We start from the raw sequence: 25,089 nt of genomic DNA on the forward strand, positions 1-25,089 counted from the left end.
CTTTAAGAGTCCTTACATGAGTTGGTTGTCGGCCACTGACTTGCTGAGACGTAGTTTGGGTTGTATGCCGGAGGGTTGCCTCCTGGGTAGTAAGGTGGAGGTGGTGCACATTGCTCGGCGGCTGGGTAGTTTATTAATGGTCGGTAGCCAGCATCGCACGATGTAAGGTTCTGGCGGGTACGGTGGACACTCCCGAATAGATTAGCGTTTCCACAGCAAAGGGAGAGGCAGCAGAGGCACAGGCAGCAGGAACCAAAAACAGAAAGCAGGGAGAAGATCACATTCCATAACAGTGGTATCCCACTGGTGGGTCTCGTGAGAATGTGATGTGCTCTGGGCCTGTGCAGACCATTTCTGAAAGAAGAAAAGTGATGAAGACGCTGCATTCGGTTAACAGTCTACTTTATTTGCGATAAGGAACGTACAAAGTGTATTAGGATGCGAATCCTAATTTGAATCATAACACTAGCATCACAATCATTCTCACTGCTTCGAACTACAAGATCTTAGTGAATTCCTTCAATAGCAGCAATCACGACCGTAGCGTTTCTGATATAGACGACGACGACGACGACGACGACCATGACGACAACGACAACAACGATTTGCTGCGTAATGCAGCGCATACGCTGCTTGGCTGCAGACACGAAAGTCGCAGTTTTGATTACGGTCATGTAGGTCGCACTTTGATGAAAACGAATAGTAAAATACCATGTATTGTGCAACGTAAAATTACGGTAAATAACACTAGGTTGTCGAAGTTCCTTGAGTCTGCGACTATGACGTCTGTCTTAATAAAATCCATGTTTTAATTTTAAAAACCCACACAATACTATTACAGATATGATTACTTTTTGTTGAGATAACCATTCTCTCTAAAAAGGTGGATGATTTCTTAGAACTAGAACGCCCACAAAATCTTGAATAATTGCATAACTATTAATTAAAAAGTTAGTAAGCGTATTTCAAATGTTTTGAGTACCGTGTGTATTCGAAATCACGGCTGTCTACTCAAGAACGTACCTTAATTTGTTTCACCACCAGTGTTACTTAACAGCGAGAAAATCACCATAGTAATTTCTCGGTATGGGTTCCCCCAAGTCTTCAGGCCGTATCATCGCAAGAAGCTAATGAAATGTTTCTTTCCTCAAAAAACATGGCAACGCAGCCAGACCTCATTAGCTATAGTGAATAGAAGTTAGAAGCGTGACACCATTTTGACTTGGCGCGGTAATCACGTTAAACATACAAATAGTGCTCTTCCCGGGGTGCAGCTGGTCTTTTATGGCTTCAGACTTTCAGCTTCTGTTCAGCAGTTTTAGCGAAACTTCATTCATAAATCACTCAAACGAGCATTCAACCTATGCGGACGCATGTGTTGGCTTTTGTTGTGTTCATTTTCAATTAATTCAACTTCCGTTGTTGGGCAGCGCTTGTACTGCCTTCTATTCTCGTGCTGTCTCTAGTTCCTACAGAAAGAGAGAGACAAACTTTGTTTTAGCAAAACGTGGAGCATTGCAAATTGTCGGATCCAAGCACAGGGCTTAGCTAGCCGTTGCCATCATTTTTTTTCGGTTGCTGATCGTCGAAGACCGACTTGGACAGGAATGCCTTCCAAATTTCCTCTTTGTTGTTCATGTTGCGGTGTTAATCATTGTCCAGTGTACACTCCTACGGCAGAGTTGGTGTGGTCCCGAGACTCGGATATATATCTCTGTGTGCTGTGGGGCACAATAGTTAAAACCTGTGTAAGTCCGTGTGTCCGTGCAGTTTCTTTATCAAGAAGCTGTTTTATGGCAAGGCCCTACAAGACCTAAATGGCATATTTCCATCACAGAAAGAAGTGAGAAAAATTATGCATAATCAGAAAATGAAGATGTGTCATCAAGAGTCGAATTCGCTACCTCTGAGCACGCGTCAACAGAAGCGGGGCACGCTATTCACTGCACCATTGTCACACGCTTTGAACACTGTAAAAAATACGCTTTTTAAATATATAACAGTTCTCTCAGTATTATTTCTAAAGTGCAGGAATGCACCATGATCATGGTATTCGTGATTAGCTTGTTGTACACGTCATTTCTGAGCGTCCATCATTCAGCGCTGAAACTAACTAGGCGCTTTTCTACGTGCCGAATTGGGCGAGTAGAAACGCGCCTCATTTTCTATTTTGTCAACGCCAAACAGTCTCCCGGGTGGCACTTTTACCCCAAGCATCGGTGTCGCTCATAGAATTCAACAATACAAAAAAACAGAGTCGCAAAAGGAGGTAAAAAAAAACACACTGGAGTGGAATCTCCCGCAATGTCTTGCCAGCAATAGTGAAGCCAGCTTTTGCCCTCCAAAGATGTCCGAAACATGTTCTTTTCTGGTCATGCCCACATAAAGATCAAGTAGCCTTGGTCAGTAAGTCTAAAGGTAATGGTAATTATAAACTGAAAGAATGAAGTTTCCGATGAAACAACTCACACAGACGATTATCGGTGAGGTATTCTCTAACACAATTTGCCTTAAATTTGAGGCTTAGTGAAGAGCACTAGTAGCACAAGCACCATACCAGCCATAGTAGCGCTTTGAGCACCATCTCAGCCGAAAAGGTTACCACATTAAACTGGTTAAGCGTGCGAGGAAAATCCTCCTTCTCAATTTCGAAGTGCTAAGAGCTCGTCATGCCACTAGTAAGATGACTGCCGCTGCCGCCATCTTAAAATTGGCATGGCTTCACCCATGGGCAAGAATTTCGGCTCCAGCAATTTTAGGGGGGAAGCTCTTTATAGCCGCACCCGTTGGTCCCTCGTAGCCACTGCAGCATGTAACAAGTGTAAGATTTTGACCTACAAGGTGGTGCCAGTGAGAGATTTTTTCTGTGCGTTGTTGAACAATACAAAATAGTGCTCAATGTTCATGTCAATGGCTGCTAATGGGGATGAGAGACAAGAGCATTCACCTCTTGGTTAACGTGCACGCTGCGATCCCCATTAGCAGCCATTGGCATGTACGTACATTGAGCACTATCTGACAAAAAAACGTTGCTACGTTATACTCGCTGGGTGTAACCTCCTCAGCTTTAGAAAGGTTTAGCGAGCGTTCAGCCGCAATGCCATGAATACAATCAACTAGTATATACCATGAATGAACTCGAGGTGGTTAAAGATGGGAAGTAGATACGAAGCGCAAGCCGTAAGAAAGTAAAAGCCGAGTTCTAGTGTCTCTCATTTCCCTTTAGCAGCCATGGGCATGTACATTGAACACTATCTGACAGGAAAAGGTTGCTACGTTATACTCACTGGGCGTAACCTCCTGGGTTTTAGAAAGGTTTAGCGAGCGTTGGGCCGCAGTGCCATGAATACAGTGAACTAGTATATACCATGAACTCGAGGTGGTTAAAGGTGAGAAGTAGACCCGAAGAGCAAGCCGCAAGAAAGTGTGTGTGTGAAACCTCTCATTTAGTCCTTGGAATGTCCGCTGGATAGCGGTGCTTCTATATGGGGAATATATGATGAAAAGATGCGAGGTGGTGGTACTTGTCGTGTTGAATAGTTGGACGAATGGACACAGACAGATGCATGGATGGACGCATGAACAGATGCAGGGGAGGATGCATGGCCGAACGCAGGGACGGACGTACGAAGAGACGCACGCACGGACGGGCAGATGGACGCATGGACGGTCCCACAGACGGACGCATGGACGGACGGGAGCATTAACGATTGAACGGACGAATGCTTCGCCCCACTGTCCATCATTCACTCCATGGATATGTTGCCATTTTTTTTCTGGTTGCGCATGCACCTATGATCTCAAGGCTTTGCTGAGGTCACAGGTGAGATCATATATATATATATATATATATATATATATATATATATATATATATATATATATATATATATATATATATATATATATATATATATATAAAATAAGGGAAAGAAGTGATACCTAAGGGCTCGTTTTTCCGTGTTTTGACACAATAATAATGAGATCTAACAGACAGTAATGCCAAGGAATGTACAGGGGAAGTTATTAGAACCAATGGAATGTAAATAAGAAGAAAAAAAGTGTATAAAAAAATAACCAGCCGTGAGAAGGAATATATATATATATATATATATATATATCGATATATATATATATATAAATATATATATATATATATATATATATATATATATATATATATATATATATATATATATATATATATATATTTAGTATTGATGGACGGTATACTCGGCAGCAACTTTGTCTGGCAGCACAGTCAAGGCTACGAAGGCCAAGCACAAGCACGCCCTTTTTTACTACGCGTCTGCATGTAGTCCACAAACTCCTAGTTTGACATATATAACTTAGAATATAGGAAAATGTAAAAATAAAAAATATAAATATTATGTTCAGGATTGTTCGCATTTTTATTCCAAAGCTTACACCATGCGGAATTTTCATTCTTTGCCATTTATAACTTTCTGTTCTAATTTCTGTTGTCATTTCACCTTTCTCCTGCGCCCGTAAACAGCGATGGCATCGCTCTGTTGCAGCATCTCATCGAAGCCTGTGAGCGAGCCTGAGTGTGTGTTCGGTAGGTGATCTGTGTTCACCGAGAAGGCAGAAACGAAGACAGGGGTGCGTCGTGAAATATTTTGTTTCCCGCATATGCAATCACCCAGAAATAAAGACGTGTGTGAGTGATTTCATCAGCGAAAGTGGTACTCTACTCACCATAACCACCGTGAAAGTGACACCGGGGCTCTGCCAGTCTTCAGCAAGACCAGCTGCTTGAAAGAAAAATGGTGATTGGAAACAGTATCTAAAACAATGAGCTTTTTCATAAATTGCGTAGCATACGTGGTTGACATTTCGGTTGCCTACTATTGTTGATACATTTATGCTGAAGATCGCGTACTGTAATACCTCACCCGACAGCGTCTTCAGGAGGAGTGGTTCTTTGCGCCTTGCGATGACAGCGATTTACAAGGAAAAATTACCAGTGCAAAGCTTCGGTGGGCAACAGATGCGTTCATGTAAGTTACGTTGTTGACTATGCCAAACAGTGTTCCTGGTGGAGTAAAGGTTTCGTTTCCCCAACTTCGACTTACGAACATTAGACGCCCGCCCACGACTGGTCGTGACCAATATTCCTGTTACTGGTCGATGCCTTCGCATCTCATAAAAAATAACGTGATCGTCTCTAAACATCTTTGCATCTCCAAAAGAAGGGAAACAACGATGCTGACCCGCTATGCACAGAAATTTAGGAAATATTTGTGGCCTCTGCGTTGGTTTTCAATCATCCAATGTCTGGTCAGCCGTGCCTTTTTTTTTTTGAAATAAATTTAAACGCTTCAATAAAGGTTCTCGTTTTTTCCTTGTAAAAATTAACGTTTTATTGCTTTCCTCCCAAAATACGTAACGTTTATTTGTATACTGTTCAGACCAAACATAAGTACATGTTTATTGCATTTGCGGAAGCAAAACCTAAACCACCCGCCAACGAACCTGTTGGCGTAGTAACAAGTGTGTGTAAGCTCCACCCACGTAGCTTTTACCGTGCTGCGAGAGAAAGTTATCACCGAGTATATTCGTCGGAATGAAAAATGCATGACTAAAGGTTAATGAGGATGCATCCTCGATTATCGGTGTTATAGTTGTCAAACACCAATAGACGTTGCGCTAGCTCTGTTATATCATGCACGTACAATAATCATTAAACTACTTTGGTAAGGAAACTTTTTTTGGTGTTTTCCCAATTCCTATAACGGAAGGATCAAACTTGTTTTTTGGAACGTGAATTCCTTATAACTGATGTAGTGGAGGAACACCTACAGAATGCACGCTTTCTTTATTCTTCTTGATAAGTGGACTTTACCAAGACGCGGTCGACTTCATTGCAAAATGACGACAAACCTAATTGGGCGCAGCCCCAATGTTCGCTGCGTAAGCTTTATAGTGGAGTGAAAGTTGTGTTCCACGGACCGCTGCTCTCATGATCAATCTGCGCACAAGCATAAACCCACCGCATTAAATACGTTGGCAGACGCGAGGGTGTGTTGGCCTAACAGCGGAAATACATTTGAGTGTATATCGCTCGACACATTCTTTCCTCGATGCTCGACATCACACATTCCAGGAGTATCTTCTTTTGGGGGGCCATTTCAAGAACATTCGCGTGCAGAGGCCCACATTACTTCAAACCAATCCAAACGAAGCAGATCCGGTAGTACACTTGCGCCGGGTACAAGTGGGTGCAGAAAAATTGCCGTAATAAGTACTTCCTTTCTAGCTTGTAGCAAAATATTTGATTTTAGAGCAATGGCAAGCGAGCGCTAGCTTTGGGGCGCGGAGGACGCCATGTAGAATAGTGGCGTGGCCTTGGCGCTTGCGTTGTCATCGCAGCCACATGGTCGCATCCGACGTCCGCAGGCGCGGTTGGAACTGGTGCAGGGGCCCGCCATGCAACTTCTGCGTACGAAGGCACTGGGAAGCGCACAGGAGACGGGGCATGTGCAGCGCTTGTCATTGATGCCAGTTCGTCCTTGATTATCCCTCGCAGGTTGGGAGGAGGTGTGTGAACAGACGCAATGGTAGGGTTGCCTGGAATAAGGCCGTGAAATTCTTCACAATTGTGCGGATAAGGGCCCGCAATTCATGCTTTTTGGTAAAGCGAGCGTCGCAGGAGGCGTGTGGAATGCGCATGGAATGAAGCGCGTCCAGGCGTTGGCATGTAGTGATGACGTCCCGGATGGTAGTAGGATTCTGGATCACGAGAGCAATGAAGGCCACAAAGTTGATACCTTTCAGTAGATTTCGGATGCGATCGGCCTCCGTCATGTCGTTTTGTGCTCGGTGACAGAGAGCCAGAATATCTTCAATGTAGGACGTATACGATTCGTCGTCCCCCTAGATGCGGGTTGCGAGCTTCTGTTTCGCTACTACAGAACATCCTGCAGACGTGCCAAATACCTGACGGAGATGTCCCGTGAAGGCCGACCAATTGGAGAAGTCGCTCTCATGGTTGTAATACCAGGTTTTAGCGACGCCATTGAGGTAAAAAGGAACGTAGCGCAGTTTGTGCGCCTCCTCCCAATAATTACAAACGCTGGTTCGATCATAACTGTTCAGCCATTCTTCGACGTCTTCGTTGCGAAGGCCGGAAAATACCGGAGGGCCTCGATGAGAGGTACTCACGGTGTAGTGAAGCCTAAACGGCTGAGAAGGAGCGGTTGCAGCAGCGGACGCGTTGGGTTCTGTCATCGCTGTTGCTTGAGGGCATAATCGTCGACCAGACCGGAGCTCCAGGGGTGACGGGTAGAGCAGGAGGACGTGGGAACGAAAGCACGCTCCACCACTTATGAGACCACGTCGGGCACGGTGGCAACCAGATTATCTTTTTTAATCCAGACGCACGAGCCAGCGAGACAGCCCGCGTGACATACGATGATGATCACTACAATGGTTTGGTCATACAGATGAAGATGAAGTACATATTCAGCACTCACATTATATTTATTGCTAGTGAACATCGTTGCCGGCAGCACCAGATCGTTGTTTTATAGACCAATAAACTGTTGCGAACGGGAATCAATAATTATACACTTAATACTTCAACGAAATATTTCGCAATTGATACCTAAAATGCTTTAGCAAAAGAAATTGCAATCGTGTAGCTTCATTTTCTTTTCAAGATGTCCTAATACTGATATTTTACTTGTGTGTCAAATTTGGAGTCTGCCAGACGTCTGGTAAGAAATACACTTTTTTCTAGTTGTTTTCTGCGGGATTTCCCTGTCTTTTTGCTTATTGGTTTGTTTTGGATTAAAAGACGGTATATATATATATATATACATATATATATATATATATATATATATATATATATATATATATATATAATGTGTTTGTGTGTGTGTGATTTTTCACCTTAGATTACCCATTGCATGATAATTCTAGACATTATATGACTACTTATATTGTAACATTCCTTTTTTATTATTTGTGATGGGCATATAGGTCCCGTTCAAAATAATCTAGATGTAAGTATTTTTATAGACTTTTTTTCTGTGAGTGTCACAATTGTGCATGTGCCACAATGCATTTCGGAGCAAAAGCATCCCTGGTACCCTGAAGAGTTTTGCTACCAATTAATTTTTTTCTTAGGGGTAGAAAACAATTTATAAACTAATTATCATAAAATCTCACATCGGCGAATCCGCAAAGGTAACAACAAGCATATACCACCCACTTGATGATTTAATGGGTGGCATGCCTACTGTTTTCGACTTCTTAGATCTCAAACGTCCGGTACACTGATTTTGTTTATGCCTGGTCTCTAAGTGTTGAATTAAGGTGCGTTTATTTTAATTATAGAACCATACATGAATTGCTCTCAAGTGTGTGGATTGGGTTTTTCGTTAGTGATTCAAAAGAGGAAACACGCAGCCAGGGCTAGGCGTCCCGAAAACATCCGCGCGTGTTTTCGCACTGCATGGAAGATGCAAGCGCGAACAACTGGTGGCCATGTACGCTTTGCGCGCTCATAAAATGTTGGTTATTCGTGTTATGAGAAGCTACTCTGACTGTGTCTCTTATTATATGTTGTTGTTACACGCGGTGGTATATATTTTTTGCCATTAACCCTCAGAGCCATCTCTGTGTTTGAAACTGTTTCATAAAAAAGAGTCAAAAGAAACGTCGTGAAAATCGCGAAACGTGTCGCGGAACCGCACTAGTCATCAAAACTTATCGATATTGTGAACAGTTCATTGTTAAAAATCCCACCAGTCAAAAAAATTGCCACAATATTCACAAAGTGATTAACGTCAGAGGAGCTTGCTCTTAGGTACATGATAGCATTTCTTGGCTAGAGCATTTTGGTAGGAAGGCTTGTTAACGATCCGGCGCATAATGTGTCCGTCGAAGGTAGCTTTTTCCAGCACAATCTTCAGCCGGCACTGCACACTGTCAGCCACGCCAATGGACACGTTAACAAACACCTGCACCTTTATGCCATACTGGCCGCGGCCATGAGTAGAATGCCTGAAGCTCATAAGTGGGATACGTGAAGTTATAGCGTGTTCTCCTACTGGTTTGATAGCAGGTTGCTGAGGGGGCTTGTGACAATATCGGTACTCTTGCGTTACACTAATCGTAGACACTTGTCACGCGCTACTGAGGGTAACAACCGATGAGAATGAAATGGACATAGTGGTGAGCACGGCCGGGCTTGACTCCACCTGCACGCTCGCTTCTTAGAACCTTCACATCGGGTGTAGTACATGCCTCTCGTCACTCCTTTGAGGAGGACCCTGCGGCACTGCCGTCTTGAGCCGCTCCGTACAGCGCGCGCAACGCCAGCAAATGAGCCTGGGAGCGCTTCTACACTCATCGCGCGTTGAAAAACAATTTACATAATCGTTGAAGACGCACAAATGGTTAGGACTTTGCTCATACCGGCTTGAACCTATACACCTCTCAAGAGAGCACTTTGCTGCCTTTGTCACAAGCCCCAAAGTGCGCGCATGATCCTGGCTTCTTTGTGACAGAAAGCGCAATATCACACACCCCTTACAAGTTCGTCCAGGTACGCTGGATGCTTTCTTCCGTCACAATCTATTTGATGCAAAAGAAACACGGCCCTTTTTTTCTCGTTTCTGCGAATATATTTCAATTTGAATACATTGAATTGTTGGAAATGTTGAAATGTTGAAGTTTGGATTTAATTTAATGTGGATGTATTTCACATGTGGGGTGCTTGCTTTTGCGATAATATTGGAATGCCTTTTCTGTTCTTTCAGCAATTGCTGCCCTTTCCCGCATAATGAACAACTGTGCGACACTTCAGAGCGCAATCGTCTTGTTATAATCTGATATCGACACACGTGATGAGCGTCGCTGTTTATTGTTTTCGTGCAAACGTTTACTGCTTCTTGTTCAGTGGAAGTGTATTGTAAAGTTGCAACAGCCAGATCTGTTTCCTTGGTCTTCTTTTTTGCTTCTGATGTTTGACGTAAGGGCGAAGCTCGTAAAGCAGGATTTTTTTGAGGCTCCTATACACTTGAAACTATGTAGGAAAGAAAGTACTTGAAAAGAGTAGGCATGGCGTTAGGAATAAGTTTTCTGATGCGGAAAGCAGGCACATATTCTTCATCACGCAAACTTCTGCTGCATACGACTGTTGATGCAGACTTGTCGTTGATGGTGAGGTTGTCGTTCACAATATTCTTTTGACACTTGGCGCCCAGTTCAGTATTGTTGGGGAATTGGTGGGAAGAAACAACGGGTGTTTTCCCCGAACGGGACTTGCAATACGGAACCACGCCGATCGAGCGGCCATGATGGAACACAGCAGTACACCTTCACGCAGCTAATATATATTCATGTGCGTAATGCGCGTACTGAAGGTTGAGCGACTGCCTGCTCGGCTCGAGAAATCACTGTAGACTGAACACTGACAATGCACCGAATGAAATGCAGCCATGGTGGGCAAATGTCAGAATAAAAAACCACACTAGAGATAAAAGGAAACTGACAACAACCTGCTTGTAGCATTAAGCCACAAGAAAATTCATGCAGATTTTTCAGGAAAATAGCAGCCCACTTGCTGAAAAATTGTAATGTTGTCAATTTTTGTATCTCAACCTGTTGTTCTACGAACTCGAAGGATAGCGAAGAACTGATTCGCACTAGAATTTCAATTCCGGGGCAAGCGGCTTGCGAGCCTAAGCAGCTGCCTACTTCGTTCGCATTGTTCATGGACGTGGCTTGCAATACAAAGGAATGCAAAAGGGCAGGGTTTAACGGAATCAATATTTCCAGGTGATTTTAACGCCTTGAGACCAAAGGTTTTCTGCTTGCAGAACAGGTGCTTCATTGTTTACCTTTCTCACTAATGATTTCCAGTGTTTTATGCCTTCTTAATGCTTCTCATCAGCCGATTCTTCCGCGTTTTCACGGAGTTTCTGCTTGTATTATCCACGAGCACATACATACCTGCATTAAGCGGCAAGCCGTCTGGTAATATTACTTTTTTTAAGTAGAAGATCTCCCCTCTATTTTTGATTTTTTTTATTACCCACCCTCCTCCTCTTCATCTGGAACACCCATTCCATGGTTTCACATCAACAAACTTCCTTGTACCGTGTGTGCGGCGCAGAAGATGCAAGGTCAGGGTCACTGCACCCCTACCACCGCCGGGTGGCGAAAAATACTAAGAAACTCTCCCATTGTATTCGCGATGGGTAAGAAGGCCATAAGGAAAGATACGCGTGCAGGTGCAGCCTAGCCCGGCTGTGTCTTGAGGAGGTGAGTAAGAGGGATATCGAAAATTGACGGACAGATGAATGAATGTAACCTGGTGTACCCTTTAGATCGGGCAGTGGCTCACGCCACCTAGCCATAAAGTTAAGTACTATCTATGTGTGTTTGCGGATTGAATTTTACTCGCATTTCGATTGTAGTCACCAATAAGTTAGCCTCCTCCTGCTTATTTCCACAAGTTTAAAGTCTACTTTGCCTTCACTGTCCCTAAACCCAAATGCTTTGAAAAATTCGGCGCCGTTATCTTCGACTACAGAGTGAAGCTCTTTACTGAACATTATAAAATGTTCAGCCGTTTTCTTCTCCTCTCTACACGTTCAAGATACCGTGTCTGTGCCTTCGCATTTTGCTCGGTACGTCTTGGTCCGAAATTCTGCCGTTCAGGCCTCTAAGAGCAGAGAACTACCTGAAAATTATCGTAGATCTTTTTTTTGTAATTTCCTGCCTAAACGTTCGGCAGGTTTCCTGTGATGATTTCGTAAGCATTCCCATCTTCCACATGTCCCTCTCTGTTCCCTTTACCTTGTTTTCAACCGATGTTTCCTTTTGGCTTTGTATTCTGCTGTTGTTTAAATACTTGCTTGACAATTCTCGAGTTCATTTTCTCCATTTAGTATCGGCACTCTCCATGTAGAAGTAACTGGAAACTTTTCTAGCCCAACGCTCCTCTCCCCTTTTTCTCGATCACTCCTCAAATTCTATCTTGTTGCTAGCTTCCCTACACTGAAACGATGTGCATCCCATGTCTCTTTGTACCCCTAATTTGCGGTATTCCCGTGTGCTCCTAAAGTAAGTTTACCTATGCCACGTTGTTTAATTTCCAATCTTGCTTGAACTTCTGATTTCATGCACAATACCGCATTTCAGAACGTCGAGCCCGGGCCCATGACACCTTTCGAAATCCCTCCCATAACGTCATATCTATATATTGTAGTTCCACAGTGCCCTAATTTTCTTTACAGCTGCATTCCTGGTGCCCTTAGTCATTACGTATCTTTCGTGCTCTCTTAGATACTCAGCCCCGTTATTTCAAGCGTTACTTTATTTCCAATATTTCAAGCGTTACTTTATTTATTTATTCATTTATTCATAATACCTCAAAGGTCCCTTCAGGAACATTACATGAGGGGTGGGCGAACAAAAAAACTGGTGGGTCAGGTTAGGTTTCATGATTTGAAAGATGGTCTTCAATGGCAGCTTTGAATTGAGGTGATGAGGGCGATATCGGAAGGAAGGGCAATTCATTCTGTGGCAGTATGCAGGGAAAATGAACGTTGGTAGGTGGCCATATGTGCACGTGGTAGATATACAGCATTTTGGTGTCAGTAGCGAGAAGAACGATGTGCAGGAATGATGATTTGGTTTCCTGTAGGCAGCGAATGTAAAAACCTAAATATTAACATTAGACGAGCAGTCTTGCGGCAAGAAGAAAGAGAGGAGAGGCCGAGCTGGGATACTTCCTGTATCTTAGCTCACTGCCTTTGTTATAATAAAAAACCATGATTGCCAGTTTTTTTTCCTGCTGAACTTCAAATTTAACCAATTTCCTTCATTACCACAGATGTCTACCGATCTCTGCATATTTTTCTTGTTAACAGCTATAATACTAAATTATCTGCATAGATCAATGCTAGTAATGCCTGTTCAATGTGTTTTTCTTGCTTGGCAAAAGAGAGGCTGAATCCGAGGAGACTCTCCTCTAATTTGGCTTCTATTCTATGGAGATATAGCATTAATAATAAAGGTGACAAGGAACATCCCTGTCGAAGCCCGCGTTGTATCTCTGTAGGTTCAGATACATATTCTTCCTATTTCATAACTGCCTTGTTACTTTTGTAGATATCCCTTGGAAGATTAGTTATTCTATCTTCCACATCTAGTGTGTCCAGTATTACTTACAAGTCTTCTTGAATCACACTATCGTAAGCTCCCTTAATATTGTTACGGGGAAGATTTATTCACCGAGAGCTGGTCTTGCTAACGGCTTAAAAAGCGCACAGTCATCCAGGCCAACGGGAGAAACTCGAGAGTCCAACCCACAACAACCACGTTGTCGTCTTTTTCATTTGGGTGCCAATTCAGAGGTGTTGGGGCAACAGTTCCATACACGTATCAATATATAGAAATGCCAGACACAGGAACCTGTGTTTTTTCCCGCTATTTCAATACACTGCATCAACGAAAACAAATTGTCCTCTAACCTCCTTCGTTTAAGGAACCCATTTTGTAGTTCTCCCAGCACCCCGTCATTCTTCACCTATGTCTGTAGTCTTTCCTTTAGATCTGCATCACCAACCCGTAAACTACTGATGTCACTGTTATAACGCGGTAGTTGTTTATATCGGCTTTCTCCCCCTTTCCTTTATAGATCATGCTCATCCTGCTTAGTTTCCACCCATTAGGAGCATTACCATTCATTGTTGCTTTGCTCACTGCCTCTCCTAATGTTCGCTTAGAGTTTGGTCCTAGTTTCTTTATTAGCATGACTTGGAGGTGGTGAGGACCTCTAGATGTACTCTTTTCCCTGCCCTTTCCCACTCACGTTGTCCCAGTGCAGCCACTGAGCTAATTGTTCTATCCTCATCTGGTACGGTGATTACAGCTCTTCCTTGATGTATAAATCTTTCTGTCATCATTGTTTTTATATAATCCATAGCATGAACCCCGTCTAGTCTAACTCCTTGAGCTGTAGTCATAAACCACTGTATCATGCTCCTCTTATTATTCAGAGAATTAAGATGGTTCTAAAACTTTGCAGCTGCCTTGATACACTTTTTGTTTACGTCCGCCATTTATTGGGCCCACCTTCTTTCTACTGTTTTCATTGATCAAACTGAATGGTTTCCTTCTGCAGCTGAAAAAGTTGTCCCATTTTTTTGACATCATCTTCTGGTTCAACTCTCTGTTTAGCATTCCTGCATTCCTTGGAGGCTGCCTTACGTCTTACTATGGCTCATTTAACTTCATCACCTCGCCAGCCCCTGGGTTTGTGTCTGCTTTTCCTGGTTGATTTCACTCGTACCTTCGCAAGCTCCGACTCAAACAATGGAGTTATAGTTGCGTTCCTCAACTCTGTTTTACTATCCTCGGTGATTATTTTCTCAAGCTCTTTATTTGCTATTTCTATTTGCTTTCTGAATAAATATTATCATGTAGCTGCTCGTAATGCCAGCTTTCCAATTTCATTTTCTTCCAAAACTCAGCTTGATACGTTTGTGATCACTAAGTAAGCTTCTGGACTCATAATAACCTATGTTCATCACCCTTAGTCGATCATACATTCATGTGACATTATTGCGTAATCTATCGCCGACTGCAGCCTCTCCAACTCCCACGTTATCTGCCCTTGGCCTTTCTCGGTGCTGTTGCCAATTATTGAATCATGCCTTTCACACATATACATCAAGAGTCTGTCTGGTGGGTCAATATATTCATCCATATCTTTTATGTGCACATTCATATCTCCTAAAATTGCACTCTTCTCCAAGATCGTCAATGTCATTTCCTATGCACTGCACCAGTTCTAGATTTTTTTTTCTCTGGCTTTTGCCCCTGTCCAAAAGTATACAAAACGTAGTAGCATCATTTGCACTGCCACTTTTACTTTTAGCCATAAATTTTTCTTGCACTCCGGCTTCATCTTTTGCCAATCTGTACTTTTATGAGTGACGGCCCCAATACCACCCCCTTTCTGCTGTCTTCTGTTCTATTACAATATTACCACGCATAGTCCGGATTGTAGGGATTGTTCCATGTTCTTGAGATGTGTTACTACAAAACCATACATCATTGGCCTCTACTCTCTTAGCTGTTCTTTTATCTCTTCCCACTTCAGATATTCTCTCCACCCTGCATGTTAATATACCCTATGTCTGAATTGGCTCGGCCCTCGTTGCTACGCTGATTTCTGCTCCGGACTCTACGTGTCTTAGATATTGGTGCCAATTTGGAATCGTACCTGTCTATACTACCTGTCAAGGGGTCCCCCTCGTTGTTTTTCTCGTTAATTGCTATCCTGCACCCCGAAAGGCCCACGTGCCCCCAAAAAGGTACTGCGCGAACAAGCCTCCTATCCAAGCAAATTACGTCTCATTGAAAACCACCCTACTTATGCACCTCTCCGTTTATTTCCATTACCTCAAAGCCTTTCTCTCGACTTATCCGCCAGATATTTTGGTTTGCGTTGACCACCGCTCTTTGCAGGTTGCCGCCCCGTGCTATTGTGCATATTGCTACCTGTATATGAGGATAAATGGCGCGCATGTAATCAACCCCTTTCGCCAATAAGGTGGCTAGTCTTGCCGTATCTTCATTTAGGACATCGTTTCAACCACCTGCAATTATCACGAAGTTTCATTCATGAGCTGTAGTTTTGAGTTTTGCGCTCGCTTGCCTCATTACTGTTTCCATCTTGCGTCCGGGGAACGTCCCTACTGCAACCCTCTCTTCACCTCTTACCCTCTGTGATTTCTTCTGCGCATCGACTTAAATTCAAAGCCCCGGCGACTATCGCGTGACGTGACTTTTCAGCTGGAACGTCCTGCACCTGGTTGTTACTTTCATATGTGATGCCGGCTGCTTTGTCCCCTACCAGCCACACCACTACTTTGCTGAAGCTGGATCTTGCGACCATTAAACCGGCTGAACCTGTTTTTTCCGAGCTTGCTTGCTCTATCTTTTCCGCCAGTCTGGTTGCAGGAGCCCTACCGTTCTCTCCATCAGCCGTTTCTTTGTTCACCTTCGCTAGCGCCTCTTCGGTGGACTTGAGCCTCTTTTCGACCTTCGGGTGGTGGCGCACCATCTATTGAGTATTGTTAGAATCACCACAGAGGGGACCGAAGCGGTGAAATCGAGTGGCAACTGAAGCAGTGTGTGCACAGGCAATACTGGTGCACATGCTGGCAGCCGCTAGACAAGGCGAGAGCTTTAGAGGCAAGCTCCTAAAGAGCCGACAAGAATAATGTAATATTAGCAGCAGCAGCAACATCATAGACCAAGTGTTTACGTGTGCAGATCTGCGTTTGCCTCCTGGGTGCGTAGTTGGTATTTTGGGGATCTGAAGCATGATGACTATGGCGTGCCTGGCATAGTCTGTAAAATACGCATTCTGGGAAAGTTTAACGCGACACATATTGCGCCTACATAGATTCCTTTTCGTGTGACATGGTTGATGTCCACCAAGAAACGAAGCTATCCTAGTGATTGAGAAGACAATGGGAGCAGGGCAAGTATAGACTATCACAATGTACTATATCTCAAGCGTCATTCATTTTTTTCTCGCTTGAAGTAAAGCTTTTTAACTTCCTATTGAAATAAACGCCCAGCTCTTGTCCCGACTGTTTAAGAAAACGTGTTGCTTTGTGAACAAAAAACAACAGAAACTACAAACAATTGAGAGTAAAAATACCTGACTTACGCGCCGTTCGATGAGCGACCGCCATATGAAGTCTTTTCCAGATAGTACTCTAGCTGTTGTACAACAAAAAAGAAGGGTTTTATTTACACTATTGAATGAATACCCAATATCGTCATATAAAGAAATGTGAACGTACAGCAGTTCCCTCAATCAGGTCAACCAACCAATGCAGAAATATTAGCAAGGGGCAGAGGCAAATAAAATTCGAGAAGTGGTTAGGTGTCAATCCACAAGTGGTAGCTCAATACGTGTAGGACCACCATCTGCTTATATAGAGGCCGCGATAACGAAGCCTACATGTATCTATGTCCGTCTGTCTGTCTGCCTGTCCGTCACAAGAAACATATAAGTGTTTTGAGACATAACAATTATTTATTTATATATCCCAAGCAATATACAGATAGATAGATAGATTGATAGATAAAATATAGATAGATATATAAATAGATAGATAGATAGATAGATAGATAGATAGACAGACAGACAGACAGACAGACAGATAGATAGATAGATAGATAGATAGATAGATAGATAGATAGATAGATAGATAGATAGATAGATAGATAGATAGATAGATAGATAGATAGATAGATAGATAGATAGATAGATAGATAGATAGATAGATAGATAGGATTGATTGGTTGGTTCATTGACAACTATAATGAAAAGTACAACTTAAAGTTGACCGAAAGCTATATTACATTGAAAACGTTTTATTTAAAATAATTCACATTACTTTGCAATTTCATAATATTAGGCAGGTGATAATAACGTCATTAAAACTCATATTAGCAAACCAACGTCAACCTTTCTTTGAGTTTCCATTGTGTTTTTAAACCTTAATTGCGAATGATGAGCAAACTTGGCCACTATTCATTGACCAGTCACTTTGTGTTTTATCATGTTCCTTTTTTTCTGCGTGTATAACCTATGTAGAGAGTACAGGGAGCTGATCAAAACGTGACGTAAGGCTGATGTTCGTTTGGGAATACGGGCCTAAGAGTAGATACCAGCGAAAACGACAACACTGGATATAAAGGAGGACACCGAGTGGTCCACTTGCAACAAGCGATTACACTGGAAAGCAGGCTTCTTTTACACAGCTGTGCTGTTAGAGCCATTCGCTGAACACAGTAATATAGTGATAACTCTTAGGCACTAATTGTGCGAATCCTTGCAGCAATATAATGCTCTGCACATGCATGCCGGAACAGTTTACAGCTGTATAAACTACGATAGCATTCAAGAGTTATTGATTGATAGAAGTTGAGCATTCTGTGCCCTCGGTTCTGTCCACTGTTGTGTGCACTGGCATGCAGTGTTATTTACATTGCAATTACTTTAACAAGAGTACATAATTCCTTCGTTATTAAGCGTACAATTTATTTACAGCATATTACGTTGAAATCTCAGAGAACATTCTTTACCTTCTACGCTTGAGCTTTTTTAACTTTCATTAGTCTTCTTTCCCGTTCGTTTTGTTCTGCAATCTTTTTTTTCGCCATATCCGAAGTGCTCATGCAATTTCGTAGTCAAAAGTAGTTTGAAATATCAAGAGCATACTTCTAAAGAGACTGGCTTGAACAAATCGGTCCATTGAGTGAACTACCAGGACGAACAATAATAATCGAACTAAATATTCGTTGGTATTCTATTCACACCTACTACATTCCTGGCAAACTTTTTTAGGACTAACATGTCACCCCTTTGTTACAAAAAAGAGTCAACAGACGGATGACACAGTCATCTGCACCCTGATATCTGAGTTTGTACTTATTCTGTGCATAGAGTAAAACATTTGCTGTTTTAACATAGAAGATAAAAAAGATAGATTCGACATACGTGAAGGCATTAAGAGCACACACTCACGCCACAAGATCCAACCAGGATGTATTCGTCTTGCGTATAATCGTATCCTTCGCAGGTTACTTGAAGCAAGCCAAATTTTTGAGACCTTTTCATCTCTGCCTTGCACTCCCACTGTAAATGGAAAGGAGGAGAAAAAGATCATCTAGACGCGAAAAATTAAGCCAATGTGTCAAATTATAGACATCACTGATCCTTGCTTTTTGGCTGTGTTTGGATAGATTTTTTCAAGCATCGTATGCTCTCAAGCTTATCAAAAGTTTCTTTAATGCTCTGTTTTATCAAGCAGAGGAGCACATGTACCACTCAATTTTCAAATGAGCAATGCCTCTATCGTGATGCAATGTTGTAGTTGCCAATAGAAAAGCACTCTTCAAGGGCATAAGCCTATAACAATATCGTCACAAATACTTTCGGAGAAAAACTTTGGCAGGTCCCAGGTACATGGGGAATCGATGTTATGCGAAGCACGAATGAGGAATGGTGATAGGTTACTTTAAAATCAGCACAAAATTAAAAGTTGGAAGCAAATTAGGCCGTACATGACTTCCATGTTATGATTATCATGTTTGGACGTTTCATTTACTTTCGTCATCTATTACCGTAACCTGATACCAACTTTGGAATATATAGAGCTAGCGAAACGGCCGTGGCCTTGCTATGAGCGCAGCATGTAGTGATGTTTTACATGTAATGCATATTATTATTATCATATTTTGGCGCGTCATTTACATTCATCGTCCATTCCCGTCACGTAATACCAACTTTCGTATAAGTGGAACTAGCGAAACGGCTGCGAAAACGCTAGGAGCGTAGCATGTAGTCATGCTTTAAATGAAACGCATAGTATGATTATCAAATTTGGAGGTGTCATTTAGCTTCATCGTGTATTCACTCTCAGTGATACCGAATTCGGTACATATGGAGCTGGCTCAACAGCAGCGAGTGCGTTATGAAGGGCACAATATACTCTGACGCAAAGTTGACGCATGCGCTGGCTGGGCGCAGCAACGCCACGCTAGCAAAACGTGAGCACATTATAACGAAAAGCCAGGCGTGACCACCGCGATCAACGTCTGTCGGCACGGCCCGGTGACAACCGGCGTGAAATGCGACATGCTGCCTTTTGCGCCGACGACGTTACTAAGCACCGCGTCTGCCTCTCTTCAAGACGGAGGGACACCGGTGCGCTCAAATGTGCAAGCGTCAAAGCAACGCAGCGCGGTGTGCGTATGCGAGTGTATGGTGTGCAGATCCACAATGAAGGTCAGTGGGTAGATCCAATAATTTCTACTAAAAGGATGTTGGCACTCACCGTGGCATTGCCGGCGTGACGCAACAAACGCCGGCACGCACGCCGAATACACGTCGAAGTGTATTGGCGCTTTGAGTGTGGCATGTATTATTGTTCTTACATGACACGCATCTTATGGTTATCATATTTAAACCAGTCACATACCTTCATTGTGCACTCACGTGACGCAATTCCAAATATTGTCATATGTGAAGGTAGCGAAACGGCCGCGAGTGCATCATGAGTGTGGGACGTGGACATGTTGCTACATGACACTGTGATGATCATCATGCTTGGACGTGTCATTTACCTATGTCGTCTGTTCGCGTCACGTACTACTGAATTCAGTAGATGTGAAGCTAGCAAAACGGCTGCGAGCGCCTCATGAGCGTGACATATAGTCATGTTGTTGCATGACACGCATCTCATGATTATCACGTTTGCACCAGTCACATACCTTCTTCATCCATTCACGTCGCGCCATACCGAATTAGGTATATGAAAGCTAGCGAAACAGCCACGAGCACATCATGAGTGTGGCATCTAGTCATGGTGTTATATGACACGCATGTCATAATTTTGATGTAAGGGTCTCTCGCTTGTGTTCGTCATGCAGTCATACCATACCATACCTTTGCAACATATGATGTGAATGAAACCGCCGCAAGAGCAGCAAGACCATGACAAGTAAATCATGATGTTTATGACATGCATGTCATGATTTTGATGTCATGACTAGTCAGTTATCTTCGTCGTACAGTCATCTTATATACCAAGTTTGGCATCGATACCGTTATCGAAACAGCCAGGAGATCTGAAAATCGTAGGTGGCTACATAGACAGATAGATAGATAGATAGATAGATAGATAGATAGATAGATAGATAGATAGATAGATAGATAGATAGATAGATAGATAGATAGATAGATAGATAGATAGACAGATAGATAGATAGATAGATAGATAGATAGATAGATAGATAGATAGATAGATAGATAGATAGATAGATAGATAGATAGATAGATAGATAGATAGATAGATAGATAGATAGATAGATAGATAGATAGATAGATAGATAGATAGATAGATAGATAGATAGATAGATAGATAGATAGATAGATAGATAGATAGATAGATAGATAGATACCCTGAAGGTCGCCGAAGTTCGCAAAAAAGTGTAAAAAACATAGGAAAGAGTTTCACAGGCTAACCGCCGTGCAAGTATACTTGCAGACAGATAGACAGATGGTCAACGTTGCAGACTGTCAAGGTGTGCCATTATATGCATCTATAAGACACAGTACATTTAGGCCAAGCATTTGTGATGACGTGGGCGCATGCCCAATTTCATTTTTCCTAAATATTTGTTTTTGGCTTCCATAATGAACAGCCAACAGCGCACGCCCACGGCACTTTGCTTATTTCCTTTCACCCCGTCTAAATTTACATCGCGAAAGTTTCAATTCACAGGTGCACATGTACAAAGCAGCACGTGGTCTTTTAAAACATGTTGTACAGGGTTTGTAGAGTACGTAATGCAAGGAAGGTTCAAAGTCCAGTGAAGGACAACCTTATAGTTAATGATAGGCTGTCTCACTACAGATGGTGCCCTCTGAAGTCCTTGCATTGGCCATGCTGAAGTGAAAGCACGCGGGGGTAAGCTCAGGTTCGTGAACTCATGACTATATTACGTGTACAAGAAAAGTGTGTGCAGTCGTTATTCAAGGATGGTTGCTATAATAACCTCCTGCCCACGTTATTCGTAGAGTGGATGTGAGGCTTTGGCGTCCCGGAACCGTTTTATATTGTCGCATGCGTAAGTGTTGAGCCACGTGACCTAATGGACAATAAGTCTATTGAATTCACGCTAAGTTCTCTGCACCTTCTGCACCTTTTAAAGGTGCGTTGCACCTCGCTCCTCGATTCTCAAATGTACAGCGGTGCCCCCCGCACCACCGTCCCTTACTGCACAGGGTAGGTGTAGCTATGGTGCCACGAACCCTTGCACCTTCTAGCGCGAAGGAAAAGCATTTTGGTGCCGCCTCGCACATTCGCCTTTAACAAGGTGCTTGAAATGGCTGGTTGGTACTGCATTGTAGACGAAGAAAGTGCTTAACAGCGCCAACGACAGGAGGGGATAGGAGAGACACGTGCACTCTGTTCTTGTCTCTTCTATCCGCTGCTGTCGTTTGCGCTGTTAAGCACTATTTTCGTGTCGCACATTCCTTACACGCAAAATCAGACAGCACCTTGAGACACGCCTGTGGTCGTAGACATTCACGGTGTAGCAACGGAAGTTTTCTAATTGTGGACGATTTTGGCGTGCTACTCCTAGGCGGTGATGCCGAACTCTACGCTACCGCAGGTAATTATGCAGATGTGATAGAGTTTTTGAGAAGACCCATCAGGTGCACGACGGAAACATTTCTTCGTTATCCGTTTTTTTAAATTTTCAGATGGGAGAACATTGCGGGTTGTATGCGCGTCGGGCCAACTTGCCCCCACTGACTCGACAAACGGGCGTGCTACGCCTACAACGCCACAAGACCACGCGATGCCGACGACGCAAGCAGCCACTGCATCAACTACCGTGCTTCGTCAGAGTGCTCATAAAAGTCCTGCACGTCGCGACGACCCTGACAAAGTGCTGTGGAGCAAAAGAAAGACGAAATTCTTTAATAATAAATAGAAGAAAATAGAAGAAAGGTGCTTAAATTCGCAGTCACTATAACGGGCCACAACTTCCTCGTATTACCTAGGTGTGTGGTTACCATCTTTGCACATCAGTTGAGGGCCGATTTGGCGCAACACTGCCTCCAGTTCCTCGTCTTCGCTGTCGAATTCATCTATTTCCACAGCAAGGCGGAATTCCTTTATTCTGACAAATCAGGAGCTGCAAATCCGTGGGCGCACAATATACACAACGACTTAACTAGCCAAGCAGCAGACAACAGGTTTCCTCTGCTTGCACCTCAACATTAGATTGACACTAAGTGGGGGCGTTGCTGATGCGTTGCATTCGCATCCCGAAATGGGTGCCGAACACCTACTACGCCTGCTGCACCAGCTTTCGGCATTGGCTGCACTTTTTTGTATGCGGTGCCGAGCAGTTCTTTAGGGGCGAAGCTCCTTAAAGCAATACACACGACAATTTACGTAGCCAAGCAGCAGACGACAGGTTTCCTCTGCTTGCACCTCAACATGTGATTGCCACAAGGGGGCGGGGCGCTGCTGATGCGTTGCATCCGCATCCCGAAATGGGTGCCGGAACACCTACTACGCCTGCTGCACCAGGTGTCTGCACTGGCTGCACCTTTTTGTTTAAGGTGCCGAGCAGTTCTTTAGGGGCGAAGCGCCTGAAAGCAATACACACGACAATTTACGTAGCTAAGCAGCAGACGACAGGTTTCCTCTGCTTGCACCTCAACATGCGATTGCCACAAAGGGGGGGGGGGGGCACTGCTGATGCGCTGCATCCGCATCCCGAAATGGGTGACGAAACACCTACTACGCCTGCTACACCAGGTGTCGGCACTGGCTGCACCTTTTTGTATGCGGTGCCGAGCAGTTCTTTAGGGGCGAAGCTCCTTAAAGCAGCACCCATTCGTCCCTCGTAGTAGTAGTAGTAGTCGTAATGTGTAACCAGTCTTAGATTTTTACCTCCAAGTTGATGCCGGTGGGATATTTCTTATGTGCGTTGTTGAAGAATAAAAAATTCGCTGCATGCGCGTTAACTAAAAGCCGAATTCTCCTGTCTCTCGTTCCCCCTGAGCAACCATTGGCATGTACCTTGAGCACTATCTGAGAAGAAAAGGTTGCTACGTTATACTCGCCGGGCGTAACCTCTTTGGTTTTAGAAAGGTTTAGCGAGCATTGGGCCGCAGTGCTATTAATAGAGTGAACTAGTATATACCATGAAATCGAGGTGGTTAAAGGTGCGAAGTAGACACGAAGCGCAAGACGTAAGAAAGTGTGCGCGAACCTCCTCTCGTTCAGTTCTTGGAATGTGCGCTGGATGGCGGTGTTTTTATATGAGTAGTATATGATGAAAAGATGCGAGATGGTGGTATTTGGAGTGTTGAATAGGTGGACGAACGGACACACAGACAGACGCACGGATGGACGCATGGACGGACGCAGGAGCGGATGCATGGACGAACGCAGGAATAGACGCACAGATGGACGTGCGAACGCACGAAGAGACGCACGCACGGAAGGGCAGATGAACGTACAGGTGGCCACACAGACGCACGCATGGACGGACAGAAGCAAGAACGAATGGACGGACGGATGCTTCGCCCCACTCTCCATCATTGACTCTGTGGATATGCTACCATGTTTTTAATGGAATAGACCTGATATATCAATTGCACACGACTATACAAGACCTAGGCGTGATCAAGCCGCATGCGTGGCACTGAACTGCCCGTCTGTATCGACACATCACCTGTACGTCTCTGCCGTCAGTGCCCCGGTTGTAGCATTGCACGACTGAAGGCTGGTCTTGGCAACCCGCGCTGCCACCACGGCAGTTAAGCTGTGGCACCGGGTGCGACCGACGTCCAGTTGTGTACTGTCCTTGCCGCAAGGTGAGAGTCTGCACGTCGGTCAGCTTCACTCTGTCTCCTGTGAATGAAAGCGTGCCGGGCAGTGATTGCATGTTTCTAGGTATCTTTAGAGGATAGACACAAGTACTAGTTCACAATAGACGCGACAAACGCCACCAATAAGAGAGGCCCACTTTACTGTAATGGTAGAATTACTGTGCTCGGAAAGTTTTTATATTTATATTTCATGGAAGGAGCTCACTTTCATTAGGCTATTTCGGTATGTTTCACAAACATCTTGCAGGCTATATGTTTAGAGCCGGGCTTCGCTTAGTAATCGTAATGAACAATGGGCTGATGCAAAAACACTTCTGCGGAAATGGGTGCTGGACTTACCTGAAAAACAGCTAGATGGGTGAGCAAAGACGCTGAGAAAAACTACTGTAGTGGCAATGTAGCTCATCCTTGCATGTGGCAGGATCAAAGCTCCGTAACCTGGAGGCTCGGCGCGTTCGCGGAAGCTGCAACGTCATGCCAGATATCACCACGCGCTTGGTGGTGTTTTCATCGGTGAGCTGCTCATACAATTTCAGAAAGAAGGCCAAATCTTAAAATGGGAGGGTTGGATTTTCTGTTTTAAGCAGCAGCACACC

General features: G+C 43.7%; 2 protein-coding genes across 5 annotated transcripts in view; one reads left to right on the plus strand and one right to left on the minus strand.

Annotated features, from left to right (window-relative positions):
* LOC142765308 (uncharacterized) overlaps window positions 1-22,588 on the plus strand; it is a 125,320-nt gene extending 102,732 nt beyond the window's left edge. For all 4 annotated transcript variants that reach the window (XM_075866063.1, XM_075866065.1, XM_075866068.1 and 1 more), the window contains one exon: window positions 22,346-22,588. In XM_075866063.1, the coding sequence (XP_075722178.1) occupies window positions 22,346-22,588 (243 nt within the window). The remainder of the gene's footprint in view (window positions 1-22,345) is intronic.
* LOC119186231 (store-operated calcium entry-associated regulatory factor-like) lies at window positions 1-25,089 on the minus strand. Its single transcript, XM_075866062.1, has 5 exons — window positions 24,833-25,089; window positions 24,337-24,515; window positions 18,599-18,709; window positions 16,730-16,782; window positions 1-354 (listed from the first exon to the last, which is right to left on the minus strand). The coding sequence occupies exons 1-5, from the start codon at window positions 24,897-24,899 to the stop codon at window positions 3-5; spliced, it is 762 nt and encodes a 253-aa protein (XP_075722177.1). The 5' UTR covers window positions 24,900-25,089; the 3' UTR covers window positions 1-2.

Source organism: Rhipicephalus microplus, chromosome 6 (assembly GCF_043290135.1).
Source record: "Rhipicephalus microplus isolate Deutch F79 chromosome 6, USDA_Rmic, whole genome shotgun sequence".
In the NCBI taxonomy this organism is placed as follows: domain Eukaryota; kingdom Metazoa; phylum Arthropoda; class Arachnida; order Ixodida; family Ixodidae; genus Rhipicephalus; species Rhipicephalus microplus.